Source organism: Natrix helvetica, assembly GCF_964273705.1.
Source record: "Natrix helvetica genome assembly, chromosome: 9".
Classification (NCBI taxonomy): Eukaryota; Metazoa; Chordata; class Lepidosauria; order Squamata; family Natricidae; genus Natrix; species Natrix helvetica.
The window spans coordinates 23,967,826-23,987,804 of record NC_138560.1 but is presented as its reverse complement, the minus strand read 5'-3'; the positions used below and the strand labels follow the sequence as shown (position 1 = coordinate 23,987,804).

Below are 19,979 nucleotides of genomic sequence, written 5' to 3'. Positions count from 1 at the left end.
AAGGCGGCCACCACAGCCTCCTTCAACTGGACTTCCCTACTTTGGCTGCAGGAGCTGCAGCAGTGGATCCCCGTCACCGAGAGCAGAGCGCACCAGGACATCAACAAACTGGTGGCAGCTATCCAATTTTCGGCGGACGCCACCTTGTCCGCAGCCAAGTTCGCCTCCAGAGCAATTGCTTCTACCGTCGCATCCCGTAGACTGCTGTGGTGGAGGCAGTGGCAGGCCGAGGTACGGCACAAGTGGCGCTTGGCGTCAACTCCCTTCACAGGAGACACCCTTTTCCGGACAGCCCTGGACCCGTACCTCATAGAGAACAAGGATAAGCGGAAGGTGCTTCCCACAGCCGCAAAGAAGGGTCAGTTCAGAACGACGCCTTACCCCAGACGGTCCTACCGGGGAAAGGACTTTGGGACTTCCTTCCATGGTCAGGACTCCTTCAGGAGACCGGAGGCGGGGTACTCAGGGGCCAGGCAGTACCAGGGCGGTTTCGCTGCCAGGCAAAGGTACCCAGATAGGCCACAGAAAGGCAAGCAGCAGAAGTGGCCCTTTCGAGGTGGCAGAGGAGACGGTGCGGGGCGCTCCTTCCACAAACACTGTGGCCAGACCTGATTCACCTCCCATTGGAGGGCGCTTAGCGTACTTCGCGGATTGCTGGGACCGCTCCTCCGCTGATAGGTGGGTCCAAACACACCATCAGACATGGGCTGGCACTGGAGTTCATTGCCAGTCCCCCAGGGTTCTTCCGGATCTGCCCGGTTTCCAATAACCCAGCCAGGAGGTTATTGATGTAGGAGGCCATATCTAAGCCATCCAGCCTGTGCCTCTAGACCAGCAAGGTCAGGGATACTACTCAATCCTCTTCGTAATCCCCAAGGCTTCAGGGGGCTGGAGGACTATTCTGGACCTGAAGCGGTTAAACCGCTTCATCCTTTACAGGAGGTTCAAAATGCATTCGCTCCACTCCATCCTAGAGGGGATTAGGCAGGGAGACCTCCTCACTTCCATAGACTTCACAGAGGCCTACCTACATATTCCAATTTTGCGGGAGCACCGGAGGTACCTCAGGTTCTGTTACCTAGGGCAGCATTTCCAATACTGAGCCTTGCCCTTCGGGTTGTCATCCGCCCCCCGGGTGTTCACCAAGGGGCTGCCCTGGCAGCTCATCTGAGAAAGGTCCCGGTCAGGATCCAATGCTACCTGGATGACCTGCTGACACAGTCATCCTCCTTTGAGGGGGCTCTAAGGGATCTAGATACCACCATGGCAGCACTGAGGGACCATGGGTTCTCCCTAAACTGGCCAAAAGCCATCTTCACCCCTCCACTAAGCTAATCCACCTAGGGGCTATGATAGATTCAGAGGAAGGCAAGGTTTTTCTGTCAGCAGAGAAACAGATCTCCCTGAGACGGCTAGCTATACAGGTGGTCTCGGGAGGTAGGGTGTCATTAGCCACCTCGTCCAAACTGCTAGGCACCATGGTCTCCGCCATTGGCATTGTTCCGTGGGCACGCCTCCACACCAGAGACCTACAATGGTTCCTTTTGCCTTTCCAGCGAAGGCGCAGGAGCTGTTCCCAGATCAAGGTCCTCCTCCTGGCAGAAGTCTCCCGCTCACTGATCTGGTGGACGTCCCTGCGATTACAAAGGGCGAAGTCTTCAGAACGCCAGACCGGGTGACGGTGACCACGGATGCCAGCCTGTTCAGGTGGGGTGCCCACCTGAAAGATCAGTTAGCGCAGGGACAATGGAGCCAGGCGGAACTGGCGCACAGCATCAATTGGCTGGAGCTCAGGGCAGTCCGCCTTGCCCTGATGCACTTCCACCGCTCTGTCAAGGGCAGGCACATTCTAGTCCTCACAGACAACATTGCCACAAAGGCTCATTTAAACAGACAGGGGGGGGGGGGGGACAAAATCAGGGGCCCTTATGCGAGAGGCCAAGAGACTGGGACGATGGGCCGAGAGGAACGTGCTATCCCTAACGGCAGAACATATAGCGGGGGTGGACAACACCAGAGCCGACTGGCTCAGCAGGGCAGAAGTAGAACACTCAGAGTGGAGACTTCATCCAGCCATCTTCAGGGAGGTGATGAACCGGTTCGGTCACCTGGAGGTCGACTTATTCACCACGCACCTCAACACCCAACTACCGAGGTTCTACTCCAGGTACCGAACACCAGTGGCCCAGGGGACTTCTATATGCATATCCACCCTTGCCCCTGATTCCCAGAGTAATTCAGAAAATTCTTTGGGAGGGGGCGGAGGTGGTACTGATTGCCCCTTACTGGCCCAGGAGGCCATGGTTTGCAGACCTCCAATCGCTCTCGGTGGGCAGAGCGTGGAGAATTCCCCAGGAGAGAATAGCCCTCAGTCAGGGATCCATGGAGCACCCGGAACCCCAATGGCTCCAGTTGACCGCGTGGCGGTTGAGTGGAGCATCCTGAGAGAGGAAAACTTCTCCCCCAGGGTAATAGAGACTATCCAGGCCGCCCGAAGATCCTCCACGGAGCGCATATATGGCACTAGCTTTGGTACGTCCCATCCTGGATACTCCTTCCCCCCTCACTATGGAGAAAGGGCATTGGTACTTACCTGATACGCCTCTTCTCATAGTGGGGGGAGGAGTATCCAGATCCCCCCTGACATGGTTATGTAACATGTGTTTGTTGAATGTTGCACTGGTATGTTAAGTTATTCTTCAATAAAAGGTTTGAAACTATACTAGTCTGGAGTGGATGGCATAACGAGTCGGATAGAGTTCTTCGCTGATAACTGGGCGGTGCCTGGTGGGCCAGGGGCATGTCCCAAGAGCTTATCTGACTCAGTCCAATCAGCTGGAGGATAAGGTCGACCCATCCTGGATACTCCTCCCCCCACTATGAGAAGAGGCGTATCAGGTAAGTGCCAACACTTTCTATTTGATGGCATTCTTTTTGAGGGCAACATGCTTATGACTGCCTTCCAATATGGGGAAATATGTAGCAAAAATGGTCCCCCCCCGTAAGAAAAAAATCCTTCTCCCCAGAAGGAGAAAATTCAGAAAACAGTTATGCATGAAAAGGGGAGCTAAATGCAAATTAGAATCAAGTTTAAATTTTTTATTATGGATTGATCTATGTTGGCTTTCTTTATTTCCTTAGTCTACAGAATCCACGAGGACACCCCCCCCCCATATTTCTCCTGTTGTCTTCAGTTCATTTTAGGTTGTTTATTTACAGAGTAAAAGAATTTGTATCTTGTTCTGAAACAAGCATTCTTATTCTGACCAGGATTCTAAGCCACCCAGCCTCCGGACTGCTCTGCTAGCTATCAAAAAAGTGAGACAGTTGAGAGCAGATAGGAGTAAAAGTTTGGAGAAGAATTTTCTATGTAAAGAGTGGTGGCAATGAACAAACCGTCTCTCCATTGTGGTTGGTACATCAACAGACATTGTGGGGAAAGGGCATGAAGATCCCTAGATTGAGAGAACTACATTTGGGTCATTTCCCCCTCCTACAGTCCTATACGCTCAAGCTTTCAACCACTCCCTTCTGTTACCAGATTAAGATGGGGGGAAATGTATTCAGTGAATTCTGCAGAGTACTTGTAGCCCAGGGAAATTCAAGTAGAAATCCTTCCAAACCAACAGATGACCTTGGCCTTGCTGCTATCTCCCACTTTCTTAATTACAGGGTAATTTAAAGCTATTTAAAAATTACAATTCAAAGATACCCTGGTAATCTTGGAGATTTGTTTGAGAATTAAGATGGGTCCAAGGTGCCTATAGAACAACTCACTGATCTTGCCTCAGCAGATTATCTTTAATTCCAGCGCCCTCTTTTATAACATTGGTAAACAAGCCCTCCTAAGGACGGCATTCCATAAAGGAAAAGAGAGGGGGATGGTCATGGGATTTTATTGAGATTAATCCATGGCAGTTGTTGAAACATAACAAGTTCATGTGTTGGCTTCCAAGAATAGCTTGCGCTTGAAAAGCAGGCATGATTAAAGATAACAAAATTCTTTTCTAAGAATGGTTTCATTAGAAGGTGTCACAGAGAAGTCACTGTGTCTGGAACAAAACATGACTGGTGGTCGTGGATGAGTGGACTATGTAAGTTATATTTAGTAGGCTCTGAGAGCAAGCTTTGAGCAGTATCTGAGCCTAATTATTTGCCTGAAAGATAGTTACCAGTTTGCAGGTTTCTATTCATATATACATTGTGGCCCTGAAGAGCTAAAGCCCAATCTATTTCTCTGGGGTTGTGGGGGAAATGGGAAGAAGGAACACCATATATGGTTCTTTGAGTTCCTGAAGGAAAGACAGGAGATAAATCTAACAAACAAATATGTTTAAAACTGTTCTTCCTGGCTTAGAATCTGTTCCCTAACGTGTAAAACAGGGAATAATAACAGCCAGTTCATGGCTGTTTGGGAAGAAAAACAAACATGAAATAAATTTAGCAAGCTATAAATATATTCCTAGTAGCAATGAATGCAGCTCTTGTCCTTTTGGTCTCCTTCAGAATTGAAGGGTGCACTTTATGAGTCTTGCAACTTAGTCAGCTTTCATTGCTGCTTCAAAGACATCTCAATTCCTGTCTCGTGACAAGAACTTATCAGTGGCAGCTTCGATTTCAGTAGCTCTGCCCTGAACCACAGCTCTTGTGCCTCTTTTTGTGGATGGGAAGTTCCCCTGGTGGAGGACATTCATTCTGATAAGGCGCTGCAGGAAAGGCCTTACATAGCTGTCAACCTGTGAAATAAAAGGGCTTTTGAGTTCTAAACAGATGCTGATTCATTGAAGAGCTTGAATTAACTGCCAGCAGTAGTGTGTGGTAGCTTCTTGCCAATAACATGTTGTTCTCATGGGTGCTTACAACACGATGTACTTATGAAATAAACTCTATAGGGTCCCTCTGCCCTATTTGCTGTCACAACTTTACTATCCTAGCTTGTTGAGTTTGTTTGCCTTTGGTCCACTCCTGCACCTCTTTCGCTGTTTCTGAACAAAAGTGAAGAAATGTGACACTAAATGTTTTAATTGGAAATTAAAAAATTTAAAATTAGCAGCTGCTTTGTTTGGCTAGATACTACCTGGCACAGTGTACTAAGGGCCATTATCTCTGGTATGGTGATAATTACTCAGTTAACTTTTCGGATCTATTGTACCATTTTCAGAAGGGAAAAAAGGGACAAAAATACTAAAAGATCTGACTCTGGTCTTGTCTGACAAAAAAAAAAATGCTTGAAACTCTTTTCCTGAAAATTAAAGCAGATCTGCTTTCTGGCCATCTCTACTGGATGCTGTCTTTACTAAGTGGATTAGGATCTTTGGAATCAGGTGCTTTGTGAGGAGGAAGAGCAACAGGAACATCTGCCTTGGGTTTGATGAATGTCATCTGGACTGGGTGAGATATGTGTTCGATACGTCCAGATGTTCAGAGTGTCCAGATGCTTGTAGATTCTGGGAAGACCTCCAGATGCCACCAGCCTCGATTGAGAGCCAATCTCTCAATCATTTCTCTGCATGTGTTTTAACAAGTTGGGGTTCATGACTTATTTTTAGGGGGTTGTTTTTGTACTATCGATAGCACAAGCTGCAGAGTTATCTGTTCTGGAGATTGGATAAAATCTTGCATTTGAGAACTAGTGCCCATATTTTCTCTCTCTTTCCAGATGAGTCCCTTTTCCTTCTGTGCTATATGCTAGCTAAAGTAAGCCTGAATGCTGCCATTAATGTATGGACTTTGACAATTCTGACCCACCCTCCCCTTCCCAACCTTCTTCTTATGCTCTTAGAACAGTGTGTTGCATTTGCACGAAAATTTTGTAGTTTGTGTTTTGTATGTGGTTCAGAAAACAACAAATTTAGCAGTGTGAGGGATGGAGGCAGTACCTGGCCCAATTTTGTGGCATTGCTTTTAAAGTGCATCACTCTTCGCCTTTACTTAAGCAGTTCAAGATATCCCATGGGCTACAGCTCAAGTGAAGCTAAGAGAAAGGAGGCCTAATGGCTGAGTAGAATTCTGATCTTCCTGCTTTTAATCTATTACTACTTCATTACACTAGCTACTTTCTCAATTGAAGTTACAAGTAGACCCTGGGTTTCTTTGACAGCATGGGGATCCCCTGGTTTGGATGGGAGCGCTCTTGGGTTATGTTTGGGATTGGTTACATTTGAACCTTAGTTGCTTAATAATACTATCAGCTAAATAAAGAATGTAATTCAGTTAAAATGTTATACTGTTTTCCTTTTTCCTTTGGCTGAATAGGCTTCTGAGCTAGTTATTCCATTCCTTGTTGGAAATGAAATAAATTTGAACTAATTTAAATTAATTGACTTGATTAATCACAAGGCTATTTTAAATATACTGTATTCCATTGTTCTTGTTGGTCAAGCAGTAATTAATTCAGATATGCAGTTCCTGCTAAATTAGGATGGAGGCTTCAACACATTATCTTCTCCATTGACTAAATTGGTTCAAAGACTTCTGTCTGGGAGGATTAGTCTCTCTCCTATTTGTACTGTTTCTTCATTTGCAGAACTGGAACAAAAATAGTCTCCCTTTTCCAGTGACAAAAACTCTGGTGAATGTCCCCTTTAACTCTAGCCAAGATTTTCCTTTAGCTTTCTAGTTCTGCACATTCTTTTCTATTTCTAATATTCCAATACCTAAAGTCATTTAATTTTAATTGTCTTTCCTTTAAATCTCTTACATTGGCTTTCTGTTCATTCCAGATTATATTACGTGACCTTGCCCTTCTCTTCAAAGATCTTCACTATCCTTCCTTGTTTCATATCTTGATGCTTTCCTGTCTGCAACTTTCATTCCTTCAACTCCGTCAGTTGAAAGTCATTTCTCTTCAGGACTTCATCCTTTCAGACTTCAGTTGGGACTTCAACCAAACCGGAAAATAAGTCCTAGCATGATTTTTCAGGATGCTCATAATATAAGCCCTACTTCAAAAATAAACCCCAGTTAAGATTATCAGCCAAACAGGTGCATTTAGTACCATATTCCCCCCCCCCAAATAAGACCTAACCGAAAATAAGCCCTAATGCATCTTTTTGGAGTAAAAATTAAGTCCCGGTCTTATTTTTGAGGAAGCCCGACAGACAGACAGACACTTACACATACACTTTAATAAAGTATAAATTTGGGCCAGCATTCAGATTTTGAATTGTTTTTCCAGTGGACATTTTGGGATGTCAACTTTCATGCCGAATCTTCTGAGAAAACTTGTTTTTATTCCTTCACTTCAAGAGCGGCTACTGCCTCTTTCCAGGAAAAATAAATCAGGCACTTGAATATTTCAGTTTTGCAAGTGAGTCGTTTTGTTCCTAGCATCAATTTACATTTGACTATTACATAGATTCTCCGAAACATGTCCTAAGACTCCTACTTCAAAGTGGAGTTGTTCTGAATACGAAGGATGCCTTAATCTTTCTCCAAAATGTTGCAATGACCAAGCAAACTACCTCCTCCCCAGAAGGCATGTCTTTCACATTATTAAAATAACACCTTAGAGGACAAAAGTATATCTAAAGTCTTTTCTGGACCTCCAATTCAAAACTAAATTTTATTTCATTTACATTTAATAAATATTAATTAAATTATAAACTCTGTGTGTGCATGTGTGATTAAACTCCACTCATTTAACACTTTTTTATTTATGGTATATAAAAACAAATTTAGTAGCAGTATTTGCTTTCACCGGGACCGCATCCAAATTTCCTGGGGCCTCATGTTACACAGTTATGAATTAGGAGCCTGATTGTTTCTTCTTCACAACGTGTGTGCCTCGTGCCTCCTGTTTTAAGTTGTTCCCATCAATTTGCAAGTGGACCTTCATGGAAGCCTTGAAGATATGGGGGTGTTGACTCTGTTCTGCTTGCTTGGAAGGAAGTTGGTGGCATCCTCCTTCTCTACAGCCTAGAATGGACCTCACATTTATTTGTTTATTTATATCCAGCCATTATAAATAACGCAAGACAGTGAAAAAACACAATGCTCTTTCCTCCTCTTATTTTTCCCACAATAACAACAAGTGAATTGCGCTGAGAGAGAGAGGGAGTGGTCCAAAGTCACCCAGCAGGATTTCATGCCTTAAGCCGGACTGTCTTCTGGTGTTTCAAAGGTGCTTTTTCAAAAGGCAACGGGACTGGTTTTTCCCATTTCTCATCCAAGAAACTTCTTCAGTTCTAGTGGATAGTGGTGATGGGGGATGGTGATTGGTCCATTCAGATGGCTTTCATGCCTAAGGCGGGACTAGAACCCATTGTCTCCTGGTGATTGGCCCAAAGTCACCCAAACGACTGTCATGTCTAAGACTGGACTAGAACTTGTGAGCTCCTAGTTTCTAGCCAGGTGCCTTAACCATTCAGACCAAACTGGATATTCCTCTTCTTCTCTTCCAAAGGACTGGCCGTTTGATGACGGAGCCCCACCCCCCGGTGAAATTGTGGACGACTGGCTGAACCTGTTGAAAACCAAATTCCGTGAGGAGCCAGGCTGCTGTGTCGCCGTGCACTGCGTGGCAGGATTAGGAAGGTAAACATTGTCTTGCGTCAGAGCAGGAAAATTAACTGTAATACTGTTTTTGGGGGGGGGGGGGAGAAGGTGGGTGGGATATAGCAAAGAGGCAAATTGGGCAAGGCTGTGCTTAGCTTAGCAAAGGTGAGATTTGTGTGGTTTTCTATGAAAGGGGGTCTTACTTTGTAACAGCCATTTCGGGCTTATTGTAGTTTTGACAGGAAATATTCTTGCCCACTTAACGTATGTCAGATATACTGTCAAAACTTGCTTATCGCTTGTGTCAGATGCCACTGGATGAGTGTAGCCCAGTCTCTTTTGAGTGAAGGCAGCTGCCTGTCAATAGGCATTTGTTTGTCTGCAGAAAAGTGACTTTTATTTATTTATTTTATTATTTATTTATTATTCATATTTATAGACCGCCCCCTCTCCCGAAAGGGACTCGGGGCGGTGTACAGTCACTAAAATACGTTATAAAATACATACAAAACAGTTAAATAATTAAATACGTAGGTGGAGGAGGTTGCAAGACTGTACATAGAATAATAAATATTAAATATAGTATATAGTGTATTAAAAACTTTTTAAAACCCCAAACCCAATTAAAATGAATAAATCCCCGGGAGGTAGAACTAAGAAAGTGCCAGGCCAGCTGATTGAAATAGGTGAGTCTTTAACTTTTGCCGGAAGGAACGGAGGTCGGTGGTAGTTCGAATGTCAGGGGGGAGGTCATTCCAGAGGGTTGGGCCCATCACAGAGAAGGATCTACTCCTAGGTGTCGCCCGCTGGCATTGACTAGCAGACGGCACCAGGAGGAGCCCCTCTCTGTGTGAGCGGATAGGTCGCAGGGACGTGTGTGGTAGGATGCGATCCTGCAGGTAACTAGGTCCACTGCCATGGAGCGCTTTAAAGATGGTGATCAATACCTTGAAACGCACCCGAAAGGCCACAGGTAGCCAGTGCAGCTCGCGCAGGAGAGGTGTTACGTGGGAGTAACGTGTACTTCCCATAATAACCCGCGCGGCTGCGTTCTGAACTAGCTGCAGTCTCCGGACGCGTCCCAAGGGAAGCCCCATGTAGAGAGCATTGCAGTAGTCCAGGCGAGACGTCACCAGCGCATGAGTGACCGTGCGCAGGGCACTCCGGTCCAGTAGGGGGCGCAATTGGCGCACCAGGCGAACCTGGTGGAACGCCCCCCTTGCCACGGCTGCCACATGGTCCTCCATTGACAGCCGGGCATCAAGGAGGACGCCCAAATTGCGCGCCCGCTCCACAGGGGACAATTGTTCGCCCCCTATGGCCAGCGATGGAGTCAGCTGGCTGAACCAAGGCGCCGGTAACCACAGCCACTCGGTCTTGGAGGGGTTGAGTTTAAGTCTGTTGTCCCCCATCCAGACCCCAACGGCTTCCAAACACCGGGACATCACTTCGACAGCCTCGTTGGGGTGGTTTGGGGTTGAAATATACAGCTGAGTATCATCAGCGTAAAGATGGTACTCAACCCCAAAACCACGGATGATCTCACCCAGCGGCTTCACATATGCGTTGAACAGGAGAGGCGAGAGGACCGACCCCTGTGGCACCCCACAAGTGAGTGGCCTCAGGGACGATCTCTGCCCCCCTGTCAACACACATTGCTTCCGGTCGGAGAGGTAGGAGCCGAACCACCGCAAAACGGTGCCTCCGACTCCCATCCCCTCCAACCGGCGCAATAGGATACCATGGTCGATGGTATCAAAAGCCGCCGAGAGGTCTAATAGGACCAGGATAGAGGAGCAACCCCTATCTCTGGCCCTCCAGAGATCATCGACCAACGCGACCAAGGCTGTCTCAGTGCTGTGCCCGGGTCGGAAGCCGGACTGGCGTGGGTCTAGATAGTCGGATTCGTCTAGGTGTCGCGGGAGCTGCTGCGCCACCACATTCTCGACAACCTTCGCCAGAAAGGGGAGGTTGGAGACTGGACGATAGTTAGCTAGCTCCATTGGGTCGAGCGCAGGCCTCTTGAGCAAGGGTCTCACCACCGCCTCTTTCAAGGCGGTTGGTAAGTATCCCTCACTCAGTGAGGCGCTCACCAGGCCCAGGAGCCAGCCTCGTGTCACCTCCCAGGCTGCCAGTACCAGCCAGGAGGGGCACGGGTCCGTTAAACAAGTGGTGGGTCGCAGCCGTCCACGCAGCCTGTCCAAATCCTCGGGGGCAACAGAGTCAAACTCCTCCCAGAATGGTCCCTCAAGACTCGCTGTTGGCGGCTCGTCTGGTCCACTGACGGAGGTCCACCCGCTCCGGATCTGATCGATTTTGTCCTGAAGATATTCCCCAAACTCCTCTGCTCTACCCTGTAAGGGTGTCTCCCGCGCCCCCTGCGATAAGAGGGAGCGAGTCACCCTAAACAGGGCGGCAGGGCGGTTATCCGCGGACGCAATAAGAGCAGCACAATGTCTACGTTTGGCCGCTCTTATTGCCACAAGGTAAGTCCGCAAATAGGCTCTTACCTGTGTTCGGTCAGATTCGGAGCGCGAGGATCTCCACCTGCTCTCTAGACGTCTCCTGTGGCGCTTCATCACCCTGAGCTCCTCAGTGAACCAAGGAGCCCGGGTGGGTCGATGCCGCAGGAGAGGTCGCAACGGCGCAACCCGGTCCAAGGCCCCAGTCGTCGCCCTATTCCAGGCAGTCACTAGGTCCTCGGAACGGGAGCGGGACAAGGCTACAGGTATTGGCCCAAGCTCCGTCAGGAATCTATCAGATTCCATCAGGTGCCTGGGGCGGTACCAGTTTATAGAGTCTGGTTCCGCCTCCTCGCGGTGGGGGATAGCGCCAGGGAAGTCCAGCCGGAGGGATGAGTGGTCTGACCATGACAGGGGCGTGATAACTAAATCCCCTATTCCCAGATCACTCGTCCACTGTTCAGATACAAAAATGAGGTCCAGTGTGTGGCCCCCTTCGTGAGTGGGGCCCTGCACTAATTGGGTCAGGTCCATGGCCGTCATGGAAGCCATGAACTCCCGAGCCACCTCGGAAGCCGCTCCCGTTGACGGCAAGTTGAAGTCCCCCATGACCAGAAGTCTGGGAGTCTCAACTGCCGTCGCTGAGATTAGCTCGAGGAGCTCGGGCAGGGCTGCTGATGCATAGCGAGGAGCCAAGTATACAATCAGCAAGCCCCACTGCCTCCCTGGGCCCCAACTCACACCAAGGGACTCACACCCGGGTATCTGAGGAACAGTGAACTCCCTCGGCTCTAAACATTCCCGCATAACCACCGCCACCCCACCACCCTTACCCAGGGCCCGAGGCTGATGGACTTATCAGCTCCATAAATTTCTGTCCTACCTCTGAGCATAAAATGAATGGTATACTAGGCCATTTTGTACAGCAATGTGCCTCTTGCAAAGAGATTTTCTCTTAGAAGTGTTCTAGGTCCTGGTAAGGCATACATACATTCTTTTAAAACATTCATCTTTAGGACATTATAAAGCATGAGAATCAACCAAGCTAAAGTGCAGGCCTCTTAATACTCCTCGGAGGGACACAGATAATTCTCAGGGTTTAGCTTGAAAATAATTTAGCTTTGTTTAGCTACACTTCTAGATGACATGTCTGCTCTCAGTAGGTGCTCCTGTGTGTGTATGGTTACTAGAGGTGTAACAGTGTTTCAAACACGAAACAAGGCTGGTCTGAGGTTCCTGTGGGTGTCCAGACCTTGAAACACTCTAGATCAGTGTTTCTCAAACTTGGCGAGTTGAAGTCCTGTGGACTTCAACTCCCAGAATCCCCCAGCCAGCATAGCTGGCTGGGGAATTCTGGGAGTTGAAGTCCACAGGACTTAAAGTCGCCAAGTTTGAGAAACACTGCTCTAGATTTTCAGTAGAGTCAGACCAACCTGCTTCAAACTTGAAATATCTATTTTGAGCTTGGGATGTTTCAAATGTGAAACATTTTGCAGTGTTAATATACACATTAGTCTGCATTAGTGTGTTGAGCATCGGGCTGTTGGTGGAGGATTGCCTGATTTGGTGTTAGACTTCCTTTTTATGCTAATGGCCTGTGAAATAGCAATCTTAAGATATCAATATCTTTACTGATAATACCTTTCTGAGTGCTTAGTAATACAAAGGATGGATAAGCTAAGAAGCCCAGAGTGTCTATAACTGTTAGCATGAGTTCCTTTGTGAGGATTGCCATATGGGCTGCAGTGCTAAATCAGCTCATTAAAAATTGTTCCTAATTACAAAGCAAAGGTATCTTTATATTCTTTCCCATGTCTCATTTATTTGTAAAGAGCTGTTTCAGCAAAATGTACAAACCATATTATATCACTTCTGTTTGGCACCCAGAAAACCATTGACTTGGACTTGAATCGAGATCAGAACGGGGGTTCTGTTGCTGCAAGGCAGAAACTGTCTTGGGCCAATGGCTATGCTAATTGGATTTATTTCTGAATGTTTATTGGACCAATTTTAAATCTGTCTTAATATTTCATGCCCTTCCAGAGCTCCGGTTTTGGTTGCCCTTGCACTCATTGAATGTGGAATGAAGTATGAGGACGCTGTGCAGTTTATAAGACAGTGAGTGGGGTTGATCTTCTGGGGTATTCCATCTCCTCCTGCTTGCTTTCTATTTCAGTTTTTGTCTTGAGGAAGTTTCTGTCACAGTGGCTGAAGTAATTCCGATTTTGTGCAGAGGCAGCTGTGAAAAACCTTAGTTCAGACTTCCTCCCAGATGATGATTTTTAAAAAAAGGATTTGGGTTTGGGATTTCTGCTGGTACTAGAGATTGTCCCCTAAAGGACATACAAGCTTTGGCAAAAGAACACCTTAATGCTGACTTGTTGTCTTGCTTCCTTGAGATTTTGACCAACTCCTTTGGAATGCTTGGCCAGTCTGGATGGGAGAGTTTCCCTGCTTAAGATTTTTGGTCCAGGTGATAATGGTACCCTTTCCAGAGAAATTTAAGTTTTCTGTGCAGCAAGTGCCCTTTAAGAGATAATTCCTACCGCTTTTAACTAAAGAAAGAGGCTGCTGCTAGCAAAGGTAGCCTGCATTTCTCTTAATATGCCACACATTTTTAACTTAGGAATTTATCTCACCAATCCAGCTTGCTTGTAAAATATTTTTTTAATCTCATCTTTCCCCCAAAACAACCCATTTTATCCTAACACTTCTGATTTGGCTTTGGCTTATGGACACTTCTCTTTCTCCTTGCAAAGAGAGGAAATGTATTTATTAAATTTATATGCCACCTGCTTCAAATGACTCTGGGTTGCTTGCAATAATGAAAAAGCATAGATATAAAAGCATAGATATAAAAGCATTACAGATACATTTAACAACAGTTAAATAGATAAATGGTTAAAACCAAGGGTGTGGAGAGTAAAGGGATAGACATTTGTCTCTTAACTCCAGCAACCACCTCCAGCAACATGCATCCCCAGCAGGGCCCCAAGCCAACTGGCACAGCAAGCTTTAAGACTCCTCTGGAAGGATAGAAGGGTGGAAATGGATTTCACCTTTGGGGACAAGATGTTCCAGAGAGGTGGTTCTTCTTGACCCCACTAGTCAAAATCCCTCAACTGACAGGATCTCCAGAGGCCTCTTCTGCTGGAGTGAGTGGAACAGACCAAAGCCATTAAGGTGAGGGGTTCCCCAGATAATCTGTTTCCATGCCATGAAGGGCTTTAAAGGTGACACTTTGGACCTGGAAGCAAACTAGCAATCAATGCAGCCCCATTGCTGGGTCTTCCCTGTGGTCGAATTAATGCAGGTAGCAACAACTAAATTGCAGGTTTAATACAATCTGTGGGTCCACTTGCCCTTGTGTGCACATATGCCAATCATTTTGTTTGTCTGGATAAGAAAGCAGTTTTCAATTGTTCCACCCTTGGGGCTGTTCTGTTTTAGTCATGGATTCAGCAATTATATGCTAATGCCCGAAATGCTCTTGTATTTCAGGAAGAGGAGAGGAGCCTTCAATTCTAAACAGCTGCTCTATCTTGAGAAATACCGACCGAAGATGAGGTTACGCTTTAGAGATGCCAACGGGCACTGCATCGTGCAATAAGCCAAGTCCCTTTGTGATGTCTTTGACGCTATCATGGCTGTCTTTCTGGACTTGCGGAATCTGGAATTGTAATTCTTGCATTGAGCGACATCCTGGCCGTTGTGGAGGCAGGGCTCCTCCGCCTTTCTCCTAATGATAATGATTGTGATAAAAAATAAAATTAAAACGAAACATTTCAGTGCAGGATTGTCTTCTCATGTTACAGTCTGATCATCTGCCAAGTGATGGGAGTTTCCTTACTTTTCTGTATTTTTAACCTTTTTTGGTGGAAGAAAACCAAATTGATTTTATGTTTTGAGGAACACCGGAGTATGTGCAGAAATTTGTAATGGTGGAGTAAGACGGGGAGCCCTAATGAGGTCCTACCCCGAATTTATTTTTATTTTTTTAGTTTTAGAAGTGGTTTCTCTTTCATTTTGTTGAAACCTGGAAGATAGAATTGGAGTTTCGTATGGTCCATGTGAGTGAGCAGCAGCCTTAAACCCTGTGGGGTGCTTTTAGAAATAGTGTGATATATGTACGTGTGTAAGTTTGCTGGCACTGGTTGTTTTACCAGGGAGGGTTAGGCAGCGTCAGTAAATCTGATATTCTGCGTTAAAGCCCTTAACTAGGTGGTATCTACGAGCATCTTTCAGTTTACAACTGAAGAGGCACCAGGAAGAAGGCTGGGGGCGTGGGCTCATTTCATAATGCTGGTGGTTGTGATACATTTAACAGTGACGTTTCATGCTCTTATTATGCAGATGTCCAAATTACATGATGGTGGGTATTTCCAATGTTGTCTTCAGTGCTGAGATATATTGCTCAACATTTGTCTACAGTTACATGTTATCTAAATGTTTTGAGTTAGAAGTTAACTTCCTGCAATTTAAGCAGAAAAAAATACCTTCCAGCAAAGAGACTGAATGTTTTTGGTGAAAACATTTAAAATGCCAACTTATGATATCATCCAGGATGGATGAAAAGGTGGTACGTTTCCTCCCTGGAGAGATCTTAACAGTTGAGTCAAGTCTCGTCTTCTCATGCTGCTTTTCCATCCATTGGCATATCGAGCTCCCCATGCCTGCGGGCATTTTTCCAGCTTAGCCTCTCATAGAGTTCACCTTAACCACGGATTGCCTTGTTTTTAACTTTTCACCAGGTTCTTAAGGGAGACTTGCTGATCACATACTGTCAATGCCTCATATGTTTGTTGTCTTCATGTAAAATATCGGGAAACTGGGCTCAGTTTTGATTACTGATTTTGATTAGGAAAGGCAGGAAGTTTTGCTTGTACGTTTGTTCATTTTAAGTTGCTTCTCTGCCAAATTGCTTCAATTAAACTGAGTTGTTTGTCTTTCAGCTTTGTTTTGCTTTTAAAAATGTGTTTGCTGAAGATTTTTAATTTATATTCTTCAGTCTTTGTGCGGCATCAGGCTCCAGTGGGATCCTCCAGCTGCTCTATCAGTGAACACAGACAAGGCCTTCCAGCTCTCCAACAGGGTATCTCACGGTATATTGTGCTGAATCACTTGATATACAGTAATCCTTTTAAATATTTTGAGTCTAAAAATCATTAAAAGCTTCCTGACAAACTTGTGTGAAAGCTAATTGTGATGATAACGCCACTTAACTCTCGGTGTGGGTGACCTGGAGTGCAATCTTATACATGTTGATTGAGAACTTCTTTAAATGTAGGGAAACTGACACCCCTGAATGTTTGTAAGGTTGCAGTCTTGACTGAATTTAGTTTGTAAATCTATTAAGCCCCAAATGCCAGATTCCTTGATATTTTGTTTTTTCACATTGTTGTAAAACATACAAGTGTTCAGAGTGGCATGTCTTACATTTAAGAAAGATCATGTTTATCTGGAAGCATAATTCTAAGAATAATAATAAATAGAGCTGTCTTTCCTTATTTCCTGCTCTGGCTGTCACACATAAAAGCATAAAAGCGCACATCCTTGTAATCAGATCTTATTTCCTAAAAAATGTTATTTTGACTGAAAAATGCTGCAGCATAATGTGTTGAAGTCAGATTTTTAAAAATTCTTAAAAGTTCTGCCCCAAACCTGTAAAATAATTGGATTTCTTTTCTTTTCCCTATGTATAGTTTTGTTCTCCCCATTCAGTTTCACTGTATTGTATTACAGTATATTAGCTTGTATTTCAAACCTAACAGAACTGATTGGGGGCGGGTGGGGGGAGCAGTTCGGTATACAGGGCTACAGATTCTGTCATAGAATAGAAATGCTGGAGCTTCAATGTGAGCCGAGCTTAATAGGCACAATTTCTGGTTTAGCACTTGAAACATAGTGCAATAAAGTTCTTACTGTAAAGTCTCCTGCTTGCTTATTAGTGAATTTGTTACAAGGATCAGCTGTTGGGTTAGGGCAGAAGTCCAGAGACTGAAAGAACATAAAAGGTTTGTTGCCGCCTCCTGGAAAATTCAAGACTTTTATTTTTGGATTTTTATTTTTTTCTGTGTTAGACCCAATGGTGAAAATGCTTTTCAGAGAAAATGATCCATTCCAATCAATTTACTTAATTCCCAAGCTTCTGACTCTGCAATGCCTTTTTGTTAGTAATCCAGCTGTCCTGTCCACCTGTCCTTCAGAGGACTGTGGGGAGGAAGGACGTTTGTGTGCCCGTACCTGGTACTGCCTGAATCTCTTTACTTGAAGAGTAAGATGCATATATTGGATGCTGTCAAAATCTTTTTTTTCCAAGATTCGGTTCCATAATGACAACAGTCACATAAAAGCTGTGCTACACAGTGGAATTTATCAGCTTGAGCGTTAAGCACAACATATCCTGCTTTAAATGGCTGAACTTTCACTTCAAGATCTGGGCATTCCTTAGTTACTGGGCTGCAAAAATATGATGTGAAGTGAGCTTTGAATTAACCACATGCATTGTGAGATTTAGGCATAAATTAAACAAGCCGCAGCTTAGGCCTCACAATCCATAGACCCTCCCAAAATTTCAGAGATTGTTTAAAAAGAATTTTATGTGGCTTTTATATGTACTTGCGTAGTAAATGTTTGTGAAGTTTTAAAATGGCTTTATATGTAATTAAAACACATTTTCATTTTTTGTGGTGACCAAGGATTGTTTTGGTACGCATCTTTGTGCATTTTTTTAATAAGAGACCTTCAAGCTTTATATAGCTTAGGGCCTCATCAAGTCTCTTCAGAATCTGTTCATTTAAAAGAAAGGATCTCACCATGCCTCATGAACTGGGCCACTGAAAATACTCTTACTTTTTTTTTTAAAAAAATGCTTTGTTGAACAGTTCTAACTAATAAAACCTGGTTAAAGAAACCTAGATGTGTTCATGCCTCACTATGCCAAAACCAAACAACTCCCTGAATTAATTTCAATTGGCTGCACACACACAGACACATCCCACGTAACTGATGGGAGGTGGTTTAGGGTTGTAAACAACCAATCTTTGCCTCAAAGTTACCATTGTTAGATCAGGGTTTAATGTGCCTGCTTAGTTCATGCCAAGAGTTTTCAGACTTCAGGTGTGTGGCCTGAAGTATTTTATTACCTGATTATTCCTGCTGGTGCTCAACAGGCTGTGACGCTAAAGGCAGGTGAACAATTCAGGCCAGCTCTTAGCAGGGGAAAAACAGTCATCCACAATGGATGGAAAGACTTTGAGCAGGTATCTGGACCATTTCAGCAGCGCCAACCTGTTTCCACGACCTTCCACTGCTTTGAGGCTCTTTTCCAGCTGCCTCTAAGTCTCACTGTGTTTCAGCCATCCTTTAAAGCAGGGGTGCCCAAACTTGGCAACTTTAAGGCTTGTGGACTTCAACTCCCAGAATTCTCCAGCCAGCTCTGCCAGTTGCAAAGTTTGGGGACCCCTGGATCCAGGCCATAGGGCAGAGGTCTTCAAACTTGGCAACTTTAAGACTTGTGGACCAACTCCCAGAATTCTCCAGCCATCTGGCCGGAGAACTCTGGGAGTTGAAGTCCACAAGTCTTAAAGTTGCCAAGTTTAGGCACCCCTGCCTTAAAGCCTCTTCTTCCTACCTCCCTTTGCGTCATTCAGATGCTGCCCCAATATTCAACCTTACTAGAAACCGGACCTTCCAGATCTGGGCTTGCAAAGGGCTTCCATCTCTTGGCTGTCATCGAATGATTGCCCGAGTTCTACAGCCCTGATCTTCTCATTTAGAGGTCATTATTTTCTTCCAGCTGAGCTACACCCCCCCCCCCCATCAATTATGCAAAATTCAAAGGATACCTAAACCCAAATGAGTACGATAGAGGGAGAAAACCACTAGGGAGGCTCTACTGCGAGATCCAAGCCGTCCCCATTCCTGCCTTCGGTGCCTATCCCGGATCCTGTCCGCGTTCCCCTAGAACCCATGGCGCCAAGCCTTCCCGACGCCCTTCAGTTGCGTTGAACTACAAGGCCAGTCATTCCCTGCCCATATGGCCGTAACCCAGCTTCCCACTCGGATGGACGCCGCTCCCAAGCAAGCAGAAGCCAGTCCGCTACACGTGCTCGGCGGGGCGGGCCAGAAGCGCTCAAGTCTCCGCCTCATTGGCTCATCGCCCACCAGCGTGCCGGCAAAGCTCCGCCCCTTTGACCGCCTAAGCTCGGTATGCGAGTGTCCCCGCACGTGGGCGGGGCCTAGGGAAGTAGGCGGGGCGTCCCCAGGCAGGCTCCCAACCCCTTTGCAAAGGAGGCGCGTGGGTTGTTAACTGCTGGAGCGCACGGCCGTTGGGAAGGATCCTGTAAGCCGCCCGGTTGCGCCCCATCCTGCCCCTGGTGGGCTGGTGGCTGCATTGGAAAGGAAGGCAGCGAGGAGACGCATCCTCCGGCTCCCCGGGCTTCGGTGGGGCCAGCCTCAGCCCGAGCGGTGGTCGTGGAGATCCCGGGGACAAAGGAAAAAGAGGGGCATCCGCCTTAGCCCGTGGGAAAAGACACGCGGGCGACGACACCCGACCTGGCCAGGCCTTAGAACTGATGATGATTTTAACCCTTTTTCCTTTTAAACGTTAAGTTGGAGACAACTTACGGTGGAAATCATACTAGTCCTCTTGCTTAGTTCTTGGGTTGGCTCAATTTTTCTTCCAGCTGATCGTGCCCGAAAGGTTGGTGATACAAGCAAGTAAGAGTATTTCCTAAAATTCGCCCTAAAGCAGGGATGTCCAAACTTGGGAACTTTAAGACTTGTGGACTTCAACTTGGAAGTCCCTGCCCTAAAGGTGTCTCACTAGGTTAGACGCCCACTTTTCCACACTGAGCAAACACACCACCAGTTGTGCCTGGACTGGAGTGGACTGTAACAAAAGACAAGGAATTTCACCTCCCGCCCTCCCCCCCCCCCCAATCTTTTTCTCTCAATTAAAAAAAAATACATTTTGTTTCCTTTTCTTAGGATTTGATCATAATAAGGAGGTGCTGAAAT

General features: G+C 45.9%; 1 protein-coding gene across 2 annotated transcripts in view; it reads left to right on the top strand.

Annotated features, from left to right (window-relative positions):
* Positions 1–16,891, top strand: part of PTP4A2 (protein tyrosine phosphatase 4A2) — a 36,494-nt gene extending 19,603 nt beyond the window's left edge. For both annotated transcript variants that reach the window (XM_081962323.1, XM_081962324.1), the window contains exons 4-6: positions 8,405–8,535; positions 13,002–13,076; positions 14,460–16,891. In XM_081962323.1, the coding sequence (XP_081818449.1) occupies positions 8,405–8,535; positions 13,002–13,076; positions 14,460–14,568 (315 nt within the window). In that variant the 3' untranslated portion in view covers positions 14,569–16,891. The remainder of the gene's footprint in view (positions 1–8,404; positions 8,536–13,001; positions 13,077–14,459) is intronic.
* The last annotated feature ends 3,088 nt before the right edge of the window (positions 16,892–19,979 follow it).